Source organism: Mesoplodon densirostris, chromosome 16 (genome assembly GCF_025265405.1).
Source record: "Mesoplodon densirostris isolate mMesDen1 chromosome 16, mMesDen1 primary haplotype, whole genome shotgun sequence".
NCBI lineage: Eukaryota > Metazoa > Chordata > Mammalia > Artiodactyla > Ziphiidae > Mesoplodon > Mesoplodon densirostris.
In genome coordinates, this window is record NC_082676.1 from 27,189,546 (window position 1) to 27,212,576 (window position 23,031).

Genomic DNA, 23,031 nt, shown 5'->3' on the forward strand with positions numbered 1-23,031 from the left:
GGAGAGGCCTCAGTTTAATGAGGCCCCATGATGCCTGGAGATAAGCAAACACTTTTAAATGGGGGCTGGGAGACCACTAACCTGTACTGAGTAGTCACTCTAGGTTAGGCATTGTCTAAGTGCTTTACATGTACCATTTAACTTTAATAAGAAATGAGGTGGGGGCTTCCCTGGTGGTGCAGTGGTTGAGAATCCGCCTGTCAATGCAGGGGACACGGGTTCGAGCCCTGGTCTGGGAAGATCCCCTATGCCGTGGAGCAGCTGGGCCCGTGAGCCACAACTACTGAGCCTGCGCGTCTGGAGCCTGTGCTCCGCAACAAGAGAGGCCGTGACAATGAGAGGCCCGCGCACCGCGATGAAGTGTGGCCCCCGCTCGCCGCAACTAGAGAAAGCCCTCGCACAGAAACGAAGACCCAACACAGCCAAAAATAAATAAATAAATTAAAAAAAAAAAAAAAAGAAATGAGGTGGCAAAAAATGAAACTAAAATAAATTTGATGAGTTGCATATGGTAAAGGCTTGTTAGAATCACAAAATAAAACAAACATACTGGAAAGGCTGAAGTTGGCTAAATAGAAAGAAACAAACTGTAGAAAATTCTCAGGAGGGCCTAAGCCCTTCTATCATGTAGGGAATGTATTACCTTGGACAGACACTTAACTGAATAATGAAATTAAGGCACAGTGATGTGAATTGACTAAAAACATCAGCTGGATTGCCCAAGCCCGAAGCTTGGCAACATCACTTGCCATTTCCACCTCTCCCATATGCAGGGAATCTAGTCCTGCTGATTTATCTCCTAAATATTGCTGATCATCTACCCCTTTTCCTCTGATGCTCATGTCCGAAAATCTTAAAAACAATCTTTGATGTTTATATTTGAACCAGATAATACATTCACATAGTTCAAAAGTCAAAAGGTATAAAAATGTATATAAGGAGTATCTCCTTCCCACCCCAGTCCCCGCCTACCCATTTTTCCTCCCAAAGGCAAATTCTGTTTCCTGTTTCTTCTACATCCTTCCAGAGATATCTATGCACAGATAAAAACATAGACAGAGATATACTTTTTTTTTTTTTTTTTTTTTTGCGGTACGCGGGCCTCTCACTGTTGTGGCCTCTCCCGTTGCAGAGCACAGGCTCCAGATGTGCAGGCTCAGTGGCCATGGCTCACGGGCCTAGCCACTCCGCGGCATGTGGGACCTTCCTGGACCGGGGTACAAACCCGCGTCCCCTGCATCAGCAGGCGGACTCTCAACCACTGCGCCACCAGGGAAGCCCCCCCGTTCCTTTTTAACAGCTGTATAGTACTCCACTGTAAAAATGAGTGATTCATTTAGTTATTTTCTTTGTTTTTAAATCTCACAACAAGACTGTGCAGTGAATAACATTTAACCCCCTCTTTTACTATATTGTTAGTGTACCTGCAGGATAAACTCCAGAAGGGAATTGCTCGGTCAGATGGTCCGTGCATTTGTCTTTTGATAATTTGCCAGATTGACTCCTAAGCGGTTGTACCAGTTCACGTTCCACCAGCAATGTATGTACTCCCCTAGCCTCGCCAGTATAGCGTGTTATCAAATTTTTCATATCTGTCAATTTGATGGGTGAAAAGGACATTGTATTCAAGTGAATGAGTGAGCCGATGACTAGGCATGTAAAAGGACGCAAATATTCTCCAAAGGGACTCAAACACTCCTATCCTATGAACATGAATCAATGTGAAATGATCATCAAGCAGAGAAGCCTGGGGTGAGTTGCTCTGAGCAGAGCAGGGCTGCTCTCCTCAGATCACTGGAGGATCCCCCATCTCCACAAGATTGTAAACTCCGGAAGGGAAATGACCAGGGCTGTCTTGTTCACTGCTGTATCTCCTGTGCCCAGACCAGAGCCTGGCACTCCGCAAACATCTGTGGAATGAATGAGTTATCTCAGGACCAGCCAGAGGACAGGCAGAGAAGGGTATGTGGAGAACGTTTAGGGGTAGGGGGTGGGATGCCAGGATACACTGGTCATCAATGCTGTTCAGTGTGAAGCGGGTGTTGGAGAATCGGGCGAAGCCGTCCCGGTACAGCCAGGCTCGCAGCGGCATGTACTGTGGGGGAGGTGGAAATGGAGAGAGAGAAAAGGGAAGGGGAATCAATACCAGCACTTTCACACCTCCTAGCTTTTGCACCTGCTGTTTCCTCCGCCTGGCATGCCCTGCCTTCTTTCCCACATCATCCTTCATGAATTTGCTCAGCCTCCTTTGATTCGATCCCCCTCCTTCCCTGGAGGTAGAAGTAGGGGTAGGGAGATGCAGAAGGGAACAAAATTAATGGGTGTCTTCTCTGCTCCACCACCACATGTGACACCCACCAGCTCACGGTGTGTCCATACTCCCCACCAGACTGTAAGCTCCAGGAGGACAGGGGCCGAGCCTGTCTCGGACACCCTTATATCCTGTTCCCAGCATAGAATATTGCACCATGAAGGTTTAAGTGTTCATCGAATGCATGGGTGGAGGGAGTCTAGCACCTCCTTTGTTAAGAGAGTAAGATGCCTGGATCCAAATCCCAGCTCTGCCACTCACCATTTGTGTGACCTCAAGCAAGTCACTCGGTCCCTCTGATCTGTTTCCTCATCTGTAAAATGAGGCTAATAAAAGATCCTACCTCCCTGGTTATTAGGAGGACTGAATGAGATAAAACCTGCTAGATACTGGGCCTGGTGCTCAATAAATGCTAGCTGTGGTTACCATGGATGACTGAATGAATAAAGAAGGCAGAGGGACAATCCAGTTGCTGGGGTCTCTGAGGCGGCAAAGCTTGGATCTGTTTACCCACCCCCGGGCTCTCCCAGGCAGGTTAAACCAGACAGCTCACACGGGTGCCCCCAGAATGGCTTCTGCCCCTGTCCCCCAGTCCAACTGTCCCTTCCCCGCCACTGGAGGAAGGCACATGTATTGGTCACTCACCGACATCACCAGCACATAGACACGCAGGTCAAACTTGCGGCCTGTCAGGCAAGGAAAGAATTAATCAGTGTAACAAATACTGATTGTGTACCATGCTACGTTTGGGGGATACAACAGTGGACAGGCAGATGTGAATCCCAGTGAGCCACAGGAGGTACCGGGCGCCTGCCTAGCCCAGATGGGGCGGGGCCTTCGCGCAGGAGGAGCTGCCTGAGCAGAGGCCCAGAGGCGACAAAGAGCTTGGTCCAAGGGCAGAGTGGAAGGAGATGTCAGTGAGGTCAGCAGAGGCCAGGTCATGTGCAGTTTTTGGATTTTGTTCCACCAACCATGGGAAGCTACTGAAGGGTGTCTGATCCCTCTGGCAACTGTGTTTGGAGCGGAGCGAAAGGGGCCAGAGCAGTGGGCATCAGTGCGGAGGCTGGCGTGTTGCCCTGGAGGGAGAGGACAGTGGCCGGAACTGGGATGGAGGTGGCCAGCAGGTTCAAAAGCTGCATGGGAGCTTGATGAAGAACCGGATGTGGGAGGGAAGAGAGGGATGCTCCCAGAACGGTCTCCATCTTCTGGCTTGGGGGTGCGAGGGCTGTTTCCCCTGGGGGAGGCTGGTGGGTGAGCCAGATGGTGGGGGGTAGGACAAGGGCTGGATTTTAGTCCTGTTGGATTCGAGTTGCTGAGAGATGCCTGCGAGGGGATGATACAGGCTGCAGGAAATCAGGGTCTGGGTTGCGGGGCAAAGTCTCGGCTGCAGACAGAAAGCTGGGAGTCACTGGATCTGGGGGGTGGTTAAAGCCACGAGAAGGGATGGGGTCACTGGGAAAGGGAGGGGTGGAGGAGACACCAAGGACTGCCCCTGGGGAAGGACATTGCCTGAGGAAGTGAGAGGAGGTAAGTGATGTTGACCCCTTTGGAGCTCTGGCTCCTCTCAGACCAGACCCTCCCAAGACGCCCCTCCTCACATACTGCCTGATGTGTCTGTACTTTACGGCCCCCCCGTGCGGGAAAAGCAGAGGTGGAGACGGCCTGGGGAAATCCGAGGTTTCATGCGCCGTAGCCTGGTTCCGCCTCAGGCCCTTGGCCCTTATAGCTCCCCCTGCCTCCAAATCTACCCACGGGTGACTCCTAGCTGTCATTCAGGGTTCAGCTCCTGTCACCTCTGCAGAGAGGCCCTCCCTCACTCTGCACTTGATTTACTTCATAACACTCACCGCTGTGTGGAACTCTCTTACTTCTTTGTTTCTGGTTTATTGCCGTCTGCTCATCGGAGTGTAAGCTCCAAGAGAGCAGGGTGGGCAGCCAGCACCCTGGACAATGGTTGGCACTGACTAGGCACTCTGTAAATATTTGTTGGATAAACGCATGAAGGAGCTGGTTCTTGAAGAATGAGGAGGATTTTAGTGAACCAGGAAGGGAGAGGGAAGGGCATGCCAGGCAGGGGAAACCTTAGGGGCGACGGCTGGGAGGTGGAAGCATGTAGGATGGGATTCTGTCTTTGCATCGCATCATGCCTGGTGTCAGGCTGAGCCCACGTTGGGCTGCTAATCAAGGCTTGTTGACTGACTGACCGACCATTCCATGGAAGGGCAGGAGCAGAGACAGCCATCTTACCTCCTATCAGGTAGGGATTTTCGATGTAACGCTGAGCTACATAGCTCTCCACGGGAATATCATCTTTCTGGTCATCAGAACTTCTTGTGTCCTAGTAGTAATAATAATTGTTATTAACATTTTTTTAGCATTTCCTGTATATGAGGCATTGTGATAGGCACTCTACTTGGGGGTATATGATCTGATCCTTAAATCAACCCTGTCGGGAAAGTACTAATGTTATACCCGTTTTACAGATGAGAAACTGAAGCACAGAGACGGGGGGTGACTTGCCCATGGTAACACAGCCAATTGGTGGTACAGCTGGGAAGTGGACCCACACAGGCTGGGCCCAAGCTTGGGTATTTAACCTCTAGATCTGTGCTTCCCAATAGGGCAGCTACTGGCCACATGTGGCTATGTACATTTATATTTAAATTGATTAAAAGGAAATGATGTTACATGCTACAATATGGATGAACCTTAAAGCCTTCATGCTGGGCTTCCCTGGTGGCGCAGTGGTTGAGAGTCTGCCTGCCGATGCAGGGGACACGGGTTCATGCCCTTGTCTGGGAAGATCCCACATGCTGTGGAGCAGCTGGGCCCGTGAGCCATGGCCGCTGAGCCTGCGCGTCTGGAGCCTGTGCTCCGCATCGGGAGAGGCCACAACAGTGAGAGGCCCGCGTAAAGCAAAAAAAAAAAAAAGGCTTCATGCTAAGTGAAATAAGCCAGACATAAAAGGACAAATATTATTGTAAAGCAATTATACTCCAATAAAGATGTAAAATAAAATAAAATAAAATAAAGCTATCCTGATCAGAATGAACTATAAAAAAATAAAGGACAAATATTGTATGATTCCACTTAAACGAGGTACCTAGAGTAGTGGAATTCATAGAGACAGAAAGTAGAAGGGTGGTTGCCAGGGGCTGGGGGCAGGGGGGCAGGAGGGGATTAGTGTTTAATGGCTACAAGTTTCAGCTGGAGAAGATGAAAAAGTTCTAGAAATGGATGGTGGTGATTGTTGCACAAAACTATGAATGTACTTAATGCCATTGAATTGTACACAAATAGAGTTAAACTGGTAAATTTTATGTATATTTTACCGCAATAAAAGAGGAAATAAATTAAAAATCCAGTCCTTCAGTCGCACTAGCCTCATTTCCAGTGTTCAGTATATCAACATGTCGCTAGTGGTCAGGACATCGGAGAGCACAGCTGTGCACCATTCCCACCGCTGTAGAAAGTTCCATTGGTCAGTGCTGCCTGGAGCACCACCCAGGCCTCCAAGGACATTCCTCTCCCTTCTCTACCTGCTAATTCTTTGCAGGCCAGTCCAGCTCAGGAGGATAGCATGCTCCTTTTCACCTCACCATCTGCAAAGCCGTTTCCCACCCACTGTCCCCTTCACAGTAACCTTGTGAGAAAACCGAGGCCCAAAGGCAAATGTCACACACCTGGTAAGGTCATACAACAGCCAGTGGCAGTGAGCGCTGGAACTCAGGGCTTCTGGGCCCAAGGGCCAGAATTTTCTACACCTACCATCACCCCCACCCCCAAGCTGCTTCAATATCGAGGCAGTCAGGTCTTCTCTTTCTGGGACCCAGGGCTACCCCCACCTATACTCATGTGGCTGCCAGAGGGGTTGACAGCGCTCGGAGCCGGCTGAGCCTCCAAGCTGGTGAGCTTCTTCGCAGCGGTGCCCCGACAGTTTCATGGGAGGAATCAGGACACACGGTGGGGAGGAATCAGGACACATGGTGGGGAGGAAAAATTCATTTATTGAGCACCTGCTGTGAGCCTGCTGACACGGTAGGTGCTGGTTGTGGAGGTCTGTCATCCTGCCACTCACATCCACCCTGCACATTAACATCCCTGAGGGGTTCAGCAATTTCCCCAGGACCACACAGCTGCTGAGGCAGGATTGGGACCAGGATTTCTGCTGTGACAAGGACGGGGTTGGGGGAGGGAGGGACCTGCCTCAGGCTCAGTCCAGGACCTGGAGGAAGAGTTAGCCAAACTCTCCGCAGCCAGGTGAGCAGGAGGCCCAGGAAAAGAATGCACCATTCTCTTAGACATATTAATTCACTGGTTCACAGGGGCACAGAGAGGTGAAATGACTTGCCCAAGGTCACACAGCTATTAAGTGGCAAGGTCAGGATTTGAACCCAGGCAATTTGGCTCCAGAGACCCTGCACCCATAGGCAGGCCTGTGGGCAGAACTTCTTTGCCAGTCCTCCAAGCTTTCAGGGCAAGGAGGAGGGGCCCCTCATCCATGCAAGGGCAAAGGAGGGTTTGGGGAGGAAGGGGGAGGGGCAAGCTCACCTTCTTCCAGTCCATGATGTCCTTCAGCCTCCGGAAGAGGAAGATGCCCTTCCCCTGCGACCGGGCTACCTGGGGTGGGGGTGAGGGCAGAAAGGTTGGCTCTCAGCTCTGTGTGGTTCCCTGTTGGCCCCTGGGCCTGGGGGCCTGGGGGCCTGGGGCACCTCCCCAGGGGCCCCTCCCCTGCATTTTTCTGTTTCCATCTTCCCCGAGGGCCCCCCAGCTGTCCCTGAGGAATGGCCCAGCCCAGCCTAGAAGGGGTTGGGACAGAGAAGGTGCTAAGCATGGTGGGAGGGAGAGAGGGAAGTGGGAAGGAAAGTGAGAGACTGACTGAGCTCACAAAGGCACACAATTGCATGAATAATACAAAGGAGCAGACAATTAAAAAGCCATTTCTAACAGTCCTGGGAACACATCATCCACTTCTTTTTTTGGAAATCAATTTGCCTTCCTAATTAGATTTTGCTTCAGCTAATATTGCAATCAGCCTGCCTTTACTGAATCCCAGCATGGATAATTCAAAGCTTCACAGAGTCTAGGGGTTGGGAGAATCTTTCATACCATGCAGGGCAGCAGGCACCAAAGGCATTGTTCCCTCTGTGACATCCCTCCACAACGGTCACCTGCCTGACCTTGCACATTCACAGTGCCAGGGAGCTCACTACCTTTCCCCACCCCCTGACAGCCCATTCCACAGCAGGATAGCTCTATTAAGCAGTCATTTCATCCAAAAGGTACATATTAGGTGCCTACTGTGTGCTTGGCTTTATGCTACAGCAGTAACCCAGACCTCATGGAACTTTCACAGCCTAAACGGTGTTGAGTTAAAATTCACCTGCCTGGTTCTGGCCTCTAGGCCTCCTACAACAAATCTGGTTCCTGGGCCCCAGAACAGCCCTTTGGTTATTTGCAGCCACTGAACAAGTGCCCCGGAGTCATTTTTTCTCCAGCATAAATGCACCCAGCCTGAGCAAACTCTCGTGTCGTTCTCATCTCCTCTGAGCATGGCCCAGCTGATCAAAGCGAGGCTCTTGGTACAATGTGAGGTGGGCAGGGCCATCAGGCATGGCCACGGGTTGTTGCAAGAAGGGCTCCCAGCAGTGGGGGCAGTGGGAGCTAAAAACCCAGCCCTGCTCTGCCTGCCATGCTGTGCACTCTGGTTCAGGGCTGTGTGTGCCCAGAAGATGGTGTGCCCAAAATACTGGAGCACTGGCAGTGGCGCAGGGGCAGCCACATGTGCACAGCTCTTTTGGAAAACAATTACTCAGTGTGCATCCAGGGCTTCCAACAGTCCACAGCTGTGCAAAGACTTGACCAGGCACTTTGCGAGAGATGACCCAGAGTAAGCAATGAAAAGGCACTGACCCATAGTCTTCAGGGAAACGCAAATGAAAACCCCAATATGATAGCACTACACACTCCCCAGGAATGGCTAAAAGTAAAGGCAGACACTACCAAGTGTTGCTGAGGATGTGGAGAAACTGGAACGCTCACACACTGCATTGTTGGGAAACTGCTGGGCAGCATCCACTAAAACTGAAGGCAGGCACCCCTGTGACCCAGCGATTCCTCTCCTAGGTAACTCCGTGACAGAAACGTGTGCACGTGGGCATCCATGGACATGCATGGGAATGTCCAAGCAGCACAATTCATAATAACTCCAACCTTGAAACTCTCAAATGAATAAATATTCTCTCAATGGAATAGTATACAACAATGCTTAACAATTTACAGTTACCCACAGCAGTATGGATGAATCACACGGACATAATGTTGAAGGAGAGAAACCAGACACAATGTAGCTGTACTGCATGATTCCAATTATATAAAGTCCCAAATCAGACAAAAGGAACCTATGCTGTCGGTGACTGGGGGTGGTGAGTGGAAAGGGGTCTGGGGGAGCTGCTGAGGGGCTGGCAATGCCCTGTGTATAATCTGGATACTAGTGTTCACCTTGTGAAAATTCATCAAGCTATATCCTTAATAATTTGGGCACTTTGTTTTATTAAACTTCAATTAAAAAAAATTTTTTTTAACAGTTCATACCTTTTGATCTAGGAACCGCCACCCCCACCCCTGTTGGTTGACTTCCCTAAAGCCACTCCAATTCCTCTTCTTCCTGGCTGACAAAGCCCACCTCTCAGGATGGAGGCTAGAAAGACCAGATACTTGTTTTCCCAGCCTCCCTTGCAGCTAATGGAAACCATGTGACCCATTCTGGCCAAAGAGACCTAAGGAGATATCTGCTTGGGGCTTTGAGGAAAGAATTTCATCCTTGTTAAAAATATTAGGGTTGGGGAGAGATTGGGGGTTGGGGAGAGAGAGAGAAAGAGAGAGAGAGAGAAAGTGCCTGTCCCTTGTTTGAATGCTACATCTGAGGAGGTGATACCTGCAACTACAACAGCCATCTCACATCCATAAGGTGACAAGTTTGATGACAGAAACCCAACACACTGAGGAGGCAGAGTGGACAAAGAGAAGAAGCCTGGGCTTTTAATGGCACCATTGAGCACATCTCTAAACCTGGAGCTGCCTACCTCCAGCTTTCTTGTTATATAAGATAATGAAAAGCCTTTATTGTTTAAAGCCTTGTTAGTCACTGACATGCCTATTCCAGGAGATGTCCTCCTAAGGGAATAATCCTAAAAAGTGGAAAATAAACTTCCTGCGTGGTGATATATCAGGGTTGTTGAGACTGGAAATCACCTAATATCTAGCCCTGCCAGACTGTCATTTCCAAAAGCAATCACAACGATATTCCCAGTCCCATATGTCTTCCACAACCTTGCTACCCACCACCTTCCAACAAGAGGAAAGTCAATGTCCGTTCCCCTTGAATCTGCGTGAGCCTTCAGGACTGTCTCAACTAATTGTGTACAGCAGAAGTGATGCTGTGGGAATTCCAGTGCTGGGTCATAAAAGGCAACACAGCTTCCACGCAGCTTTCTCTTTGGAGATGGTCACCCTTGGAACCCAGCCACCATGCTGGGTGAGGAAGCTCAGGTCACGTGGAGAAGCCCACACTGGGGGCAACTGAGTCTTCCAGCCCCCAACCCTGGCTGAACTCGCAGCCAGCAGCCAGCACCAACTTGCTAGCGGAGCGAGTGAGCCAGCTTGGCAGTGAATCATCCAGCCCTCAGTAAATCCGCCCAGGTAGATGCTGGAGCAGCCACGAGCCTTCCCTGTCAAGTGCTGCCCAAGCCGGAGGCTCATGAGCTCAATAAGAGATGATTGTTGTTTCAAGCCACGGAGTTTTGGGATGCAGCAACAGAAACAGAACTTTAGGGAAATAGTTCCTAAACAGTGGTAATATTAGAAGCTAATACTTCTCAACTATGAACCAGGCACAAGGATTTTACACACGTTTCCTCATTAAAACTTTATTTTTTTCACCTTGCATCTTCTATTTACTATTTTACATTAAAAATTTCTGACATATCGAAAGCAGAGAATAGTACATACTCCCAACACACAAATTCAAAATTATCAAACTTTCATTTTAAAACAAATCCCAGATGTCATGTTATTTCAGCCTTACAGACTTCAGTGTGCATCTTGTTTTCAAAAAATTGACACTCTGCTATATAACCATAATACCATTATCATACAAGACATAATTGATAATGATGTCTTAGCACCTGATTCTTCAGTCCATAATCAAATTCCCCTGATTATCTCAAAAATGTCCTTTTATAATAGGTTTAAGTCCAGACCTAAACAGCTCCCTACATTGCATTTGGTTGTTATGACACCTAAGTCTCTTTTAATTGAGGACAGTCCTCCCTCCTTTCCCCCTGCCATTGACTAGGTGTACAAACCAATTGTCCTGTGCACTGTTCCATATTCTGTGTTTGTCTGTTTCCTTGTAGAATCATTTAAAGTATTCCTCTTTTCTTTGTATTTCCTATAAATGAAACTTAGCTCTAGAGATTTGGTTAGATCCAGGTTCCACTTTTTGGCAAGAATACACAGCTGGTGCTATTCCATCACATTTGTCTGGTTGCTCCACACCTAGAGATGCTAAGATTGATCAACTTGCACCTTTTTCAACTTCACATTCTATTCTGAGCATCTCTCCATTTCAGCTCGTATAGAATGTCCTCATTCTTTACTATGGCTACATAGATCCCACTGGGTGAAAACACTGGGTGAAAATAACAAAGTGATCATTCCCTTGAAAAGAATACTTCATCTCAATTTATTTGTAAAGATGATCATAAAAGACCCACCAAGGTCTATGATTCTTTAATTATGTGCAACAAAAGTTTGCTTTTTTTTTTTTTTTTGGCAGTACGCGGGCCTCTTGCTGTTGTGGCCTCTCCCGTTGCGGAGCACAGGCTCCGGATGCGCAGGCTCCGGATGCGCAGGCTCAATGGTCGTGGCTCACGGGCCCAGCCGCTCCGCAGCATGTGGGATCTTCCCAGGCCGGGGCTCGAACCCGTGTCTCCTGCATCGGCAGGTGGACTCTCAACCACTATGCCACCAGGGAAGCCCAAAAGTTTGCTTTTTAAAAGGAGCCCTTGAATGTATGTTTGGTAAAGAAGTCTGTTGTATTGTAATTAATTAGTTTCTAAATTCTGTTTAGAAAGTCATATCATGAATTTTCTTAAGGGACAGTTGAGTGTTGGCTAAAATTATGTGGAGGGATAACTACAAGAAAACTACTGCATGTGATACGACTATAGAAATTGTTTTGCTTTTCTCCCTTTGTCAACAGGAAAAGGGACAGAAAATCTCAGACTCCTTAAAGATAGCCTCCAAACACCAAATGGAAACACTGGAATTATGTGTAATAGAATTACGCATTTACAGATAACTAAGGGGCCACTTGACAAAATCCATAAAATGGAAGTGAGAGAATTTTACTCAGGAGACAGGAAAACATGGGTAATACAGATGGGATCACCTGGAAAAACTCAGTCCAAATAGAATCTACCCTATAGAATGGGGGAGTCGCAGTGGAATGGATACTGGGGAGACAGTAATGCCCACTAAAGCTGGAATATATACTTAATTTGAATAAAAAATCCTCTCTTATTTAAATCACAGTGTCTCAGTTAGGTTCCATGTACCATTAGTCCCCAAATTTTGCAAAGGTAGACACTGAGGTTGGATATAAAGTATAACAAGTTACGCAACTTTGGGGTTTTTTTTTGAATTTTTGAATTTTATTTTATTTATTTTTTTATACAGCAGGTTCTTATTAGTCATCCATTTTATACATATTAGTGTGTACATGTCAATCCCAATCTCCCAATTCATCACACCACCACCCCCGCCCCACACCGCTTTCCCCCCTTGGTGTCCATACGTTTGTTCTCTACATCTGTGTCTCAATTTCTGCCCTGCAAACTGGTTCATCTGTACTATTTTTCAAGGTTCCACATATATGCGTTAATATACGATATTTGTTTTTTCTCTTTCTGACTTACTTCACTCTGTATGACAGTCTCTAGATTCATCCACGTCTCTACAAATGACCCAATTTCATTCCTTCTTATGGCTGAGCAATATTCCATTGTGTATATGTACCACATCTTCTTTATCCATTTGTCTGTCAATGGGATTTATGTTGCTTCCATGACTTGGCTATTGTAAATAGTGCTGCAATGAACATTGGGGGTGCCTGTGTCTTTTTGAATTATGGTTTTCTCTGGGTATATGCCCAGGAGTGGGATTGCTGGGTCGTATGGCAGTTCTATTTTTAGTTTTTTAAGGAACTTCCATACTGTTCTCCATAGTGGTTGTATCAATTTACATTCCCACCAACAGTGCAAGAGGGTTCCCTTTTTTCCACACCCTCTCTGGCATTTATTGTTTGTAGATTTTCTGATGATGCCCAATCTAACTGGTGTGAGGTGATACCTCACTGTAGTTTTGATTTGTATTTCTCTACTAATTAGTGATGTTGAGCAGCTTTTCATGAGCTTCTTGGCCATCTGTATGTCTTCTTTGGAGAAATGTCTATTTGGCCTTCTGGCCATTTTTGGATTGGGATGGGTTGTTTGTTTTTTTTAATATTGAGGTGCATGAGGTGTTTATATATTTTGGAGATTAATCCTTTGTCCGTTGATTCATTTGCAAATATTTTCTCCTATTCTGAGGGTTGTCTTTTCGTCTTTTTTGTAGTTTCCTTTGCTTTGCAAAAGCTTTTAGGTTTCAGTAGGTCCCATTTGTTTATTTTTGTTTTTATTTCCATTATTCTAGGAGGTGGATCAAAAAAGATCTTGCTGTGATTTATGTCAAAGAGTGTTCTTCCTATGTTTTCCTCTAAGAGTTTTATAGTGTCCTGTCTTACATTTAGATCTTTAATCCATTTTGAGTTTATTTTTGTGTATGGTGTTAGCGAGTGTTCTAATTTCACTCTTTTACATGTAGTGGTCCAGTTTTCCTGGCACCACTTATTGAAGAGACTGTCTTTTCTCCATTGTATATCTTTGCCTCCTTTGTCATAGGTTAGTTAACCACAGCTGCATGGGTTTATCTCTGGGCTTTCTATCCTGTTCCATTGATCTATGTTTCTGTTTTTGTGCCAGTACCATATTGTCTTGATTATGTAGCTTTGTAGTGTAGTCTGAAGTCAGGGAGCCTGATTCCTCCAGCTCTGTTTTTTTCCCTCAAGACTGCTTTGGCTAGTGGGAGTCTTTTGTGTCTCCATACAAATTTTAAGATTTTTTTTTTTTTGATACGAGGGCCACTCACTGTTGTGGCCTCTCCTGTTGCGGAGCACAGGCTCTGGACACGCAGGCTCAGCAGCCATGGCTCACGGGCCCAGACACTCTGTGGCATGTGGGATCTTCCCAGACCGGGGCACGAACCCGTGTCCCCTGCATCGGCAGGCAGACTCTCAACCACTGCGCCACCAGGGAAGCCCAAGAACCCCATTTGAATCTCCTCTTTCCAGTAGCCCCGCCCTCTGGGGACGTCTGAGCCCTCACAGTGGTCTCATGTCCCTGCCATGTGATCGGTTCAGGCATGAGCCAGCAGGATGCCAGGGGAAGTCTGTTGCAGGGACTTCTGGGAATTTGTGTCTTCCTCAAAAGGGCCACAAGACCAGGGTATTCCTTTATTCCTGTGGCAGGTGGAGATGTGAGGAGGTTAGTTAGAGCTGCAGCAGCCTTGCTGTGACTGAAAGGAGCAGTCAGCCCACTGAGCTGGGAATTGGTGACAGTGTTGAACTGCCCACTGAACCATCCCTGGAGTTGACCTTTCATCATTAAAGGAAATTCCCTGGGGTCTGTAAGCTTGAATGAGAAAAAATTTTTCATCTTTATTTTCATTAACCCCTGAGCAGATTTTCACATTTCCTTCCATTATGAAAGCAGGCAAGAAATCCTAGTAGTATTAGCCAGGCCTGTGACTTTGCTCTAAAAAAAAAACTCCAGTTATTTTCATATCACGTTACAACTGTTGTTGATATCTATCTCCAAATACTGGTTCTACCCATTATGACCTTGAAATTATGATAACGGTTGGGCCTGCTGTTAGACTCTCTTTAATGGTTAATGAAAAGAACGTATATTCCTACAGCATAAAGAAGGTGTTAATATTTGTGGTGGCCCCGTGAGAAGTACCCGCAGGCCTCTGACTGCAGGAGAGTAGCTTACAGAGCACCAGCTGCGGCGGCAGAAGTCCAGCCCTGCTTGCCAGGCCACTGATGGAGATGTAAGGACCCGAAGGCTGGCCCACTCCTGGGAGACAGGGGACTCCTGACAGCGACTGGGGCTTGAGGCCTCCGTAGGCCTTGTTGAACTTCTGTCAGGCCACAGGGCAGTTAGGAGACTTCGCCCACCCTTCCTTCCCTCTCTCCCTCACTGGGGTTGGCCTTGGTGGAGTGACAGCTCCCTCAGCCTCCCCAGGCTCCCTCCCTGTCGTCTCACAGGCCAAACTCTGGCCTGTTAAATCTTGTCTTGGCATCTGTTTCTCAGAGGAGCCAGACAAACACAGCTTGTAACTGTTTTTCAATACAGTTGCTTTCTTTTTATAATCAAACATACTTTATGTTATGCTTTTGAAAACGCTATTCTGTGATGGGGTCCACACATTACACCAGATGCCAAAGAGAACAGTTCAGAACCCCTGCCTTCTTGTTTGAGCTACTGTGAATTGGGTTTTCTGTTATCTGCATCCAAAACATCCCAACTCTTAGGAGATTTCAGTGAAAAAGTGTGAGAAGCTCTGGTTGGGGTAAACCCGTGTAAGAGAATGTTAAAACTCGGCTCTTACCATCCTGCAGTTTGGACAGAGGCCCCCCAAAGCCCAGAACAGCACAGTGGTTGCCCAGGATGCTCACAGCCCTGAGTGAAGTGTTAGACCAGTTCTGTGGACATACAGAGAGACTGACAGACAGGGTTCTGAGAGCCCAGCACCTGCTTCCTAGCCACACAAGGGAGGCTAGAGGACAAGCGTGGTCCCTATGATCTGGGTCCTGTCTGTTTCCCTGACAATCCAGAGGGCCTGGGCTGGTGGGAGGGGAGAACACTTAGATGGAAAAAAAACCTTTGGATTGAGACGGGTTTTACACTAGACTGATGGGGTGGCGTGAAGGGGCTGATGCTGCCTACTCCCTTCTGAGTCGAACTCAAACCCCTCTTTCTAGGACTGCTGTGCCGTCACTGAAGAGGAAGATGAAGGCTTGCAGGCCCTGGGGAACAGGGCAGAGGAGACATCTGAGGGAAAAGGCAGGCTGGTGGCTGCCCCAACTGGCCCGGCCACTGCAACTATGTGAACTATGTGAACATTTTTTCTTTTTTAACATTTCCCCACACCAAAGGAATCCAAACAACAGGATCCCAGAGCTAATGATCTAGCCCAGTGGTTCTCAGAGTGTGGTACCCAGACCAGTAGCATCCTCATAACCTGGTATGATGGTTAATTGCATGTGTCAACCTGGCTGGGCAATGGTGCCCACTTGTTTGGTCAAATGCTCGTCTAGATGTTGCTGTTAAGGTATTTTATAGAGGTGATTAACATCTACAATCAGTAGACTTTAAGTAAAAGATATCAGTCTGGATGATGTGGGCTTCATCCAATCAGGTGAGGGCTTACGAGCAAAACTTGAGGCTTCTGGAAAAAGAAAGCAATTCTTTTTTTTTTTTTTTTTTTTTGCGGTACGTGGGCCTCTCACTGTTGTGGCCTCTCCCATTGCGGAGCACAGGCTCCGGACGCGCAGGCTCAGCGGTCATGGCTCACGGGCCCAGCCGCTCCGCGTCATGTGGGATCTTCCCGGACCAGGGCACGAACCCGTGTCCCCTGCATCGGCAGGCGGACTCCCAACCACTGCGCCACCAGGGAAGCCCAAGAAAGCAATTCTGCCTCAAGACTGTGACAGAGAAATCCTGCCTGAGTTTTCTGCCCTCACAGATTTCAGACTTACCAGCCCCCACAATATCACACAGCCAATTCCTTATACACACACTAACGGTTCCATTTCCATGGAGAGCCCTGACTGCTGCACCTGGGAATTTGTTAGAAATGCATATTCTCAGGCCCCACACCAGGCCTACTGAATCCAACACTCTGGGGGTGCATGCTTTAATAAGCTTTCCAGAAAATTCTCAAGTTTGAGAACTGCCCCTCTATATTCTCACTCAAAGTGTTGTCTGTGGACCAGCCCCAGTGGCACCACTGGGAGGTGGTTAGCAATGCAGACTCTCAGGCCCCACCCAGACTTGCTGAAAGGGGCTCTGCATTTTAACCAGATCCCTGATGATTTGTGAGCACGTTAAAATTTGGGAAGCACTGACCCAGTGCTCCCCAGGGGCAGGGGGAAGAGGCAGTGTTGTCTGGACTCTCAGAGATAACAATAAAAACGGTTAATTACTGGGCACCTAAGTGCCAAGCCCTTTATACAGTTTGTGTAATTCACGCATACAACCCGTGTAACTTCACTGAACCCTCTCACAACCCTGTAAGGCAGGTATACCCATTAAGGTCGTTTTACAGATGAGGAAATGGACTGAGAGGGGTTTAGTAACCTGCTCAGGCTCACACAGCTCATAAGTGGCAGATCAGAATCAGAACCAGGCTTCTAACTAGAAGCACCCACTCTCCACGCCAGACAGGGCGCCTCAGCGATTCAGGAGAGAGGACACACACACACACACACACACACACACACACACACACACACACACACGGAGCCAAGATTCCTCCTCTTAATTACAGCTGTCTCTGCTGCTAACAAAGGCGGGGGCTGAGAAAGGAATCAACTTAATATGCAATTGCTTGTTCCCAATTAGCACAAATTACCATTTGTCTGAGGAGATAATGGTGGGAACTGGGATCCGCCCGGTGGGTTGCAGTGTTCATCTGCCTAACACCCTCTGAGCCCTCCTCACTGGCCTTCCCGCCTTCCTGGGAAGGGGGCCGAGCCTTCCAGCGAGACTTCAGGGGGCCTGGGTAAACCCTGGCTCTGTCCCCTTCGGGAGCACTTGGTGTTTTTTGCCAGTTTCCCCCTCCACTCACCTGTGCTATTGGCTAAATCTGCATCAGCCAACACTAGCCCATCTCCAGCTCCACAAGGAGGGCTGCCCCCTCCTACCTTACCCCCCAACTCCCTTCCTGGGGCCAAGCACATTTCCAATCCCAGAAAATACTAGGGGGGCTTTGACGATGCCATTCAAGGCTATGGTGGCATTGTGGTGAGAGCCAGTCCTGGCACGAGGAAGGGCTGAGGGGCCGGCAGGTGCTCTGGTACCCTTGCCCACCACTCAGTTTCTTGATCTAGGGCTTCCTCCAGATGCAAGGTCTTTGGGCATGCAGTTCCCTCTTCCTGGAATGCTCTTCCCTTCCTCTACCCTTCTCCAGGCTGACTCCTCTGCATCCTTCAGGGTGAAGCTCAATACTAATTCTTTTTTAAAAATTTATTTGTTTTCTTTTGTTTGTTTTTCAATACTAATTCTTATAACAACAACAACTATCATTCACTGAGGACCTCATATGTGCTGTATCTGTGTTAACTCATTTAGTCACACAACATTATGTGATAGGTGCTATAGTTATTCTCACTTTGCAGATGGGGAAACCGGGACACAGAGGAGTTAAGTAATCTGCCTGAGGTCACACAGTAGGTGGTACAGCTAATATTTGAACCAAGGGGTTTGGTCTCAGAGCCCAATCTCTCACTTCTTCAGAGAAACCTGCTGAAGGGCTGGGGGAGAGATGGGGAGCGATGGGGAGCGATGGGGAGGGATGGGGAGGGATGGGGAGCGATGGGGAGTGATGGGGAGAGATGGGGAGCGATGGGGAGAGATGGGGAGCAATGGGGAGCTATGGGGAGCAATGGGGAGCGGCAGATGAAGCTTCGCTCCCTCGCCCACCGCTCACCTCCTACTGTGCATCTGCTTTGTAACAGGTCCCAGACCGAGAGTTGGGGATCCCTGCTTTAGGGAAAGGCAGACGGTGCATCTAAGGCTGAATTCCCAGGCACAGTCCTGTCCTTCTCCACTGGCAGACTCCTGTGTCAATGGAGGATCCCTGCTCTGGTGCCCGGGACACCCCCTCTCCCCAGTCCCCAGCACTGGGCACTCACAGGCTTCATGATCCAGGTGATTCCTGGGTTTTTGCGAAACTCCTCCACAAACAGATGGTACTCGCAGGGCATCTCGAAGGTTTTGGGGAAGAAGTCGCACTTGGCTGCCTCCAGCTTTCCCGCCTCGCGTTCCAGCTGTTTCCGGAAGCGCTTCAGGTTCTTCACCATGTAGTTCTTGCGGGTCAGCTGAGCAGCACGATGGACAGGCAGGCCATTGGCGCTCATGCCCACTGCCCTGCACCAACCGTCCCACCAACTGCCCCCCACAGCCCTCATTCTCTGTATGGTCAGAGTAACAATAAGAGGGACTTCCCTGTGGTCCAGTGGGCAGGACTCTGCACTCCCAATGCAGGGGGCCTGGGTTCAGTCCCTGGTCAAGGAACTAGATGCTGCATGCTGCAACTAAGAAGCCCGCATGTTGCAACTAAAAGATCCCACACACCACAACGAGGATCCCACGTGCCTCAACTAAGACCCGGCCCAGCCGAAATAAATAAATAAAAATAAATCTTAAAAAAAAAAAAAAGAGTAACAATAAGAGTAACTTTGACTGAGAGCCTGCTATTCTATAATTATCCCCACTTTATAGGTGAGGAAACTGAGGCTCAGAAAGGTTGTCAGTTGCCCAGAGCTATCCAGCTAACAGGCAGCACAGCCAGGGTTTGACCTGGGTCTGTCTGATGCCAAAGTTCTTTTTCTAACTGCTAAGCTGCACTAAGCTTTTTAAATCTCCCACCACCAGCCCCTCTAGTCCCATCTTTGTGGTATCGTTCCTCCCAGTCCTCCCTCCCATCTCCAGACTCCAAACAGCTCAACTTGCCTCACTCTGAAATCACATAATCCCTCAAGCATCCTGCTTCTTCAGCCTTTGCACCTGAAGCCAGACGGCCCATGACCTCAGTCCCTTCCCCAAGGTGGCCTGTTCCTCAGGTCTGAGATCCCTATTCCCTCACACTGTTTAGCTCATCATGAATCTAGGGCACATATCTCTCACCTGGCAGGTACCCCAAATTCCCTTGTACTTTTCCATTCTGGTCCTTGTACCCCCAAGCCAACTCCTGCTCATTGCCACACCCAGTCCCCTGGGCCCACCCAGCTCACCTCGTAGTGGTTTCGGAAGTGACTGATCCGCATGTGTTCATCCATGTAGGTGTGGTCGAAATTCTCCCGGAGCCAGCTGACATCGCACCAGTAGAAATCCCACTCTCCTTCACTGGGGGTGGGGGTGGGACAAAAGTCAGGACCTGAGGACCTCAGCACTGCCGGGGATCTGGGGCCCAGGGAGGTGCAGCTGAGGGGTAAGCAGCGGTGTGTCCATCAGGTAAGTCTCAAGGAGGTGGCCTCGGGCTGTCGCTGCCCACTATGTACTTTATGAGGCCTGAGTGAAAACTACAGAAATGTCCCTGCAAAAATCCAGGCTACTGGCTTCCTTCGAACAGTCAGCAGATCTGGCCACGTTGAGCCCAGATGCCCCCCCGGCACCCACCGCCTTAGACAGGGCACACCTTCTCCAGATCACAGTCCCCACCATGCCCTATGGCCCATGACAACGGGCCAACCTTACCTGGTCATGTTACCTGCCTGGGCTCTGGAAGCATCCAAGTAGCCACCCCTGAGCCCACATTACCAAGCAGTGGAAACAGGCAACATTTATAAGCTCTTCCCAGTTCAGAAAGCCCTCCTCTCACTGAATCCTCAGAGCAGCCCCAAAAGTGACTATGATCATGCCTGGATCCCTAAGACAGGGACAGCCTTGCTCAGTGAGGACATGGCAGCCTCAGGATTCACACCCAAGCCTGCCTGACTCCAAATTCTGATCCTGTTCTTCACCACCATGCCAGAGAGGGGGACAGGAAACCAGACTGATCTACCAAATCCAGATACCAGAACTGGAGTACACAGAGGAGGTGCTTGAAAAAGACTTGACAGGAAATGAAATGCACCACCACGATTACTTCCAATTTTTTAGTAAAAAGTTACAGATATAACTGAAGCCCCATGTATATTCCTGACTGATTCTATCTCCTACTCTCCTGTCCAAAAGGAAGCCATTAGACTGAATTTGGAATCATTTCTATGAGTGTCTTTATAGTTTTACTGTGTATATATGTGCGTATCCATATGTGGCACATGGCATTGTTTGGCATGTTCTTAAAACTTTCTAATGGCTAATACTTACTTCCGCTTCCCATGTGCCAGACACTGTTCTAAGTACTTTACAAATATTAACTCATTAATCCTCATAGTAACCGTTAAGTGTTAGGTTCTTTTGTTATGCCCATTTTAAAGATGAGTGAAGTGAGGCACAGGGAGGTTAAGGAACTCACCTAAGTTCATAAGCTAGTAAGTGGCAGAGCAGGACTGGAACTCAGGCCATCGGGCTCCAGATTCCAAGCTCCGTGGTTAGAGCTACTCTTGTCTATTTCCTTTCACAATTTTTTTTAACCCACCTTTTGTTTTAGTTGAATGAATAATGGATGAATGAATGAATAATGAATTATTCATTCATTCATACAACACATAGGTGTTGAGGCTGTTTTGATGTCAGAGACGATGTTGGATGCAAAGATATAGGGGGAACAAAAACACCTGGTCAAGTGGTACATACAGTCCTGTGGGGAAGATAAAAAATAAACAAGGAAACAAATACACAACTCTCTAAGGAGGAATTGTGAAATGTTATAACCCAGTTGGAATAACCCAGTTGGAGGCCATGAGGCAGGGCAGCTGAGGGACCTATTTAGGTGGAGGCTACCCTGTGGAGCTGACCTTTCAGCTCAGATCTGAATGGTAAGGAGGGACAGCCAGACCAAGGGCAGTGGGGAGAGGGTTCCAGGAGAGGGAAGGGCAGGAACTGAGGCCCTGAGCTTGGAAAGGGCTCATTCAAGGATATGGAAAAAAAGCCAGAGTGGAGGGAGAAACGTAAGGGATGACACTGAAACTGGAGTAGGGCCCAACAAACAGGGCCTTGTAAACCATGATGTGGGTTTTGGATGCTTTTCTAATTCCACAAGTTTGTTCATTTTGTACACCATCTTCATGATTATCACAGTCAAGTTGCTCTTAAATCAACCAGGAAGACATTAAACTGCTCAACAAGGCCAACAGGAAATCCAGGTTCTTTCTACCTTCTCATTCTGCCATCCTTAACATGTTGTCTTCATGCTCATCACCTCAAGGTCACAAGATGGTTGCTGCAGTTCCAGGCATCAAGGACAGCTTTCTTTGTGGGAAGCAAGGGAGGGCACAGCTCTGGCCACATCTGTTCCAAACTCTGACCTAACAGGCTGATGGTCTGAATTGGGACCTTGTTCTGTCTGGAAATACCAGACCCCAGCTTAGGTCCTAAGGACAAGGCCTCACATTCACAGAGCCATGTCTGGTGTAAAGGCCCTGGCCTCTAGCCTTTCCTGATTTGAGGACTCTCAAGGCAATTTGGGATCAGCCAGGAAACAACCTGCTTCATGGACTCCCACACCATCAGCACCAGACAAACCCTCAGACCTTCTTCCACTTGACCATAGAGCAAGGCTGAGGAGAAACAGGGGGCAGCCTCAGATCACATGGCAGGTCAGGACAGTGCCTTTTCCCGTACACCTGCCGGTCACCTCCCCCGCCTCATCCTCCACTGCATCCAGTTCTTCTGGATCCAGGGAAGGAAAACTCATTCTGATATTAGTGTGATACATGAGAGAACCCAGAAGGAAAATCCACAGTATCTGCCATCATCACCACCATCACCATCATCACCATCACTGTAATACTCCCCAAAGTGCCAGAGAGAGGACTCTGCCATCTTGGATTACCCATACCACGCTTGCCACCATCAGCCAATTCCTAATTTTTTTGTGGGATGATTTAGTAAGGTTCTGTCTCCTCTGCTAGACTCCAGCACAAGGCAGCAGGAAGCATGGATTCACCTATTCACTCATTTGTTCCTTCAATTACTGAGAGGCTGCTAGAACAGGGAGGATGAACCTGGGACTCTGCAGACAGCCAGACTAGGTGCAAACCCTAGCTCAAGCCCTGACAAGATGAGTATATTTTTCATTTTCCAACATGGTATATTTTTCCTCTTTTTGTCCAGTTTTTTCATCAGGAAAATGGGGATGACAATAGCACCTACTGGAAGGTGTGCTGGGATGATTCAAAGAGGTCATACGTGTAAAGTGCGGAAGAGTGTCTAGGAGGCTTAGTTGTTGTTATGCAACAAATATTTATTGAGGACCCTGGCAGGGTAGCTGGTTGCCCTCACCTCTCATATCTATTCTCTCCTTTTTCTACAGTCATAGAATTTCCAACATTTACCTGGAAAATGTAGTCTACATTTTTCAGATTCCCTTGCAGCTTGGTGTGCCCACATGGCTAAGTTCTGGCCAGTGAAATGGAGGGACTTCTGGGTTGTGTCCTTCAAGGGTAGGACATGCCTTTTCTTGTCTCCTTCCTACCTCCTGCTGCTTGGAATGTACAGGAACTCCACCTCAGACCATGAGGATGAAGGCCTCACTCAAAGGATAGCAGAGTGGAAAGATGGAAGCAGATGGGTCCCACATTTCCATACCATCTTTGAACCTCCTACATCTGGGCTTCAGTGGGAGGGGTAAATAAACTTCTAGTCTGTCAAAGCCTCTTTTATTTT

General features: G+C 48.3%; 1 protein-coding gene across 1 annotated transcript in view; it reads right to left on the bottom strand.

Annotated features, from left to right (window-relative positions):
• Positions 1–23,031, bottom strand: part of TTLL9 (tubulin tyrosine ligase like 9) — a 41,717-nt gene that overhangs the window by 18,077 nt on the left and 609 nt on the right. Inside the window, exons 2-7 of the mRNA XM_060078392.1 lie at positions 19,494–19,605; positions 18,393–18,578; positions 6,863–6,931; positions 4,559–4,649; positions 2,957–2,997; positions 2,008–2,095 (exon numbers count right to left, since the gene is read on the bottom strand). Of these exons, the coding sequence (XP_059934375.1) occupies positions 2,008–2,095; positions 2,957–2,997; positions 4,559–4,649; positions 6,863–6,931; positions 18,393–18,578; positions 19,494–19,605 (587 nt within the window). The remainder of the gene's footprint in view (positions 1–2,007; positions 2,096–2,956; positions 2,998–4,558; positions 4,650–6,862; positions 6,932–18,392; positions 18,579–19,493; positions 19,606–23,031) is intronic.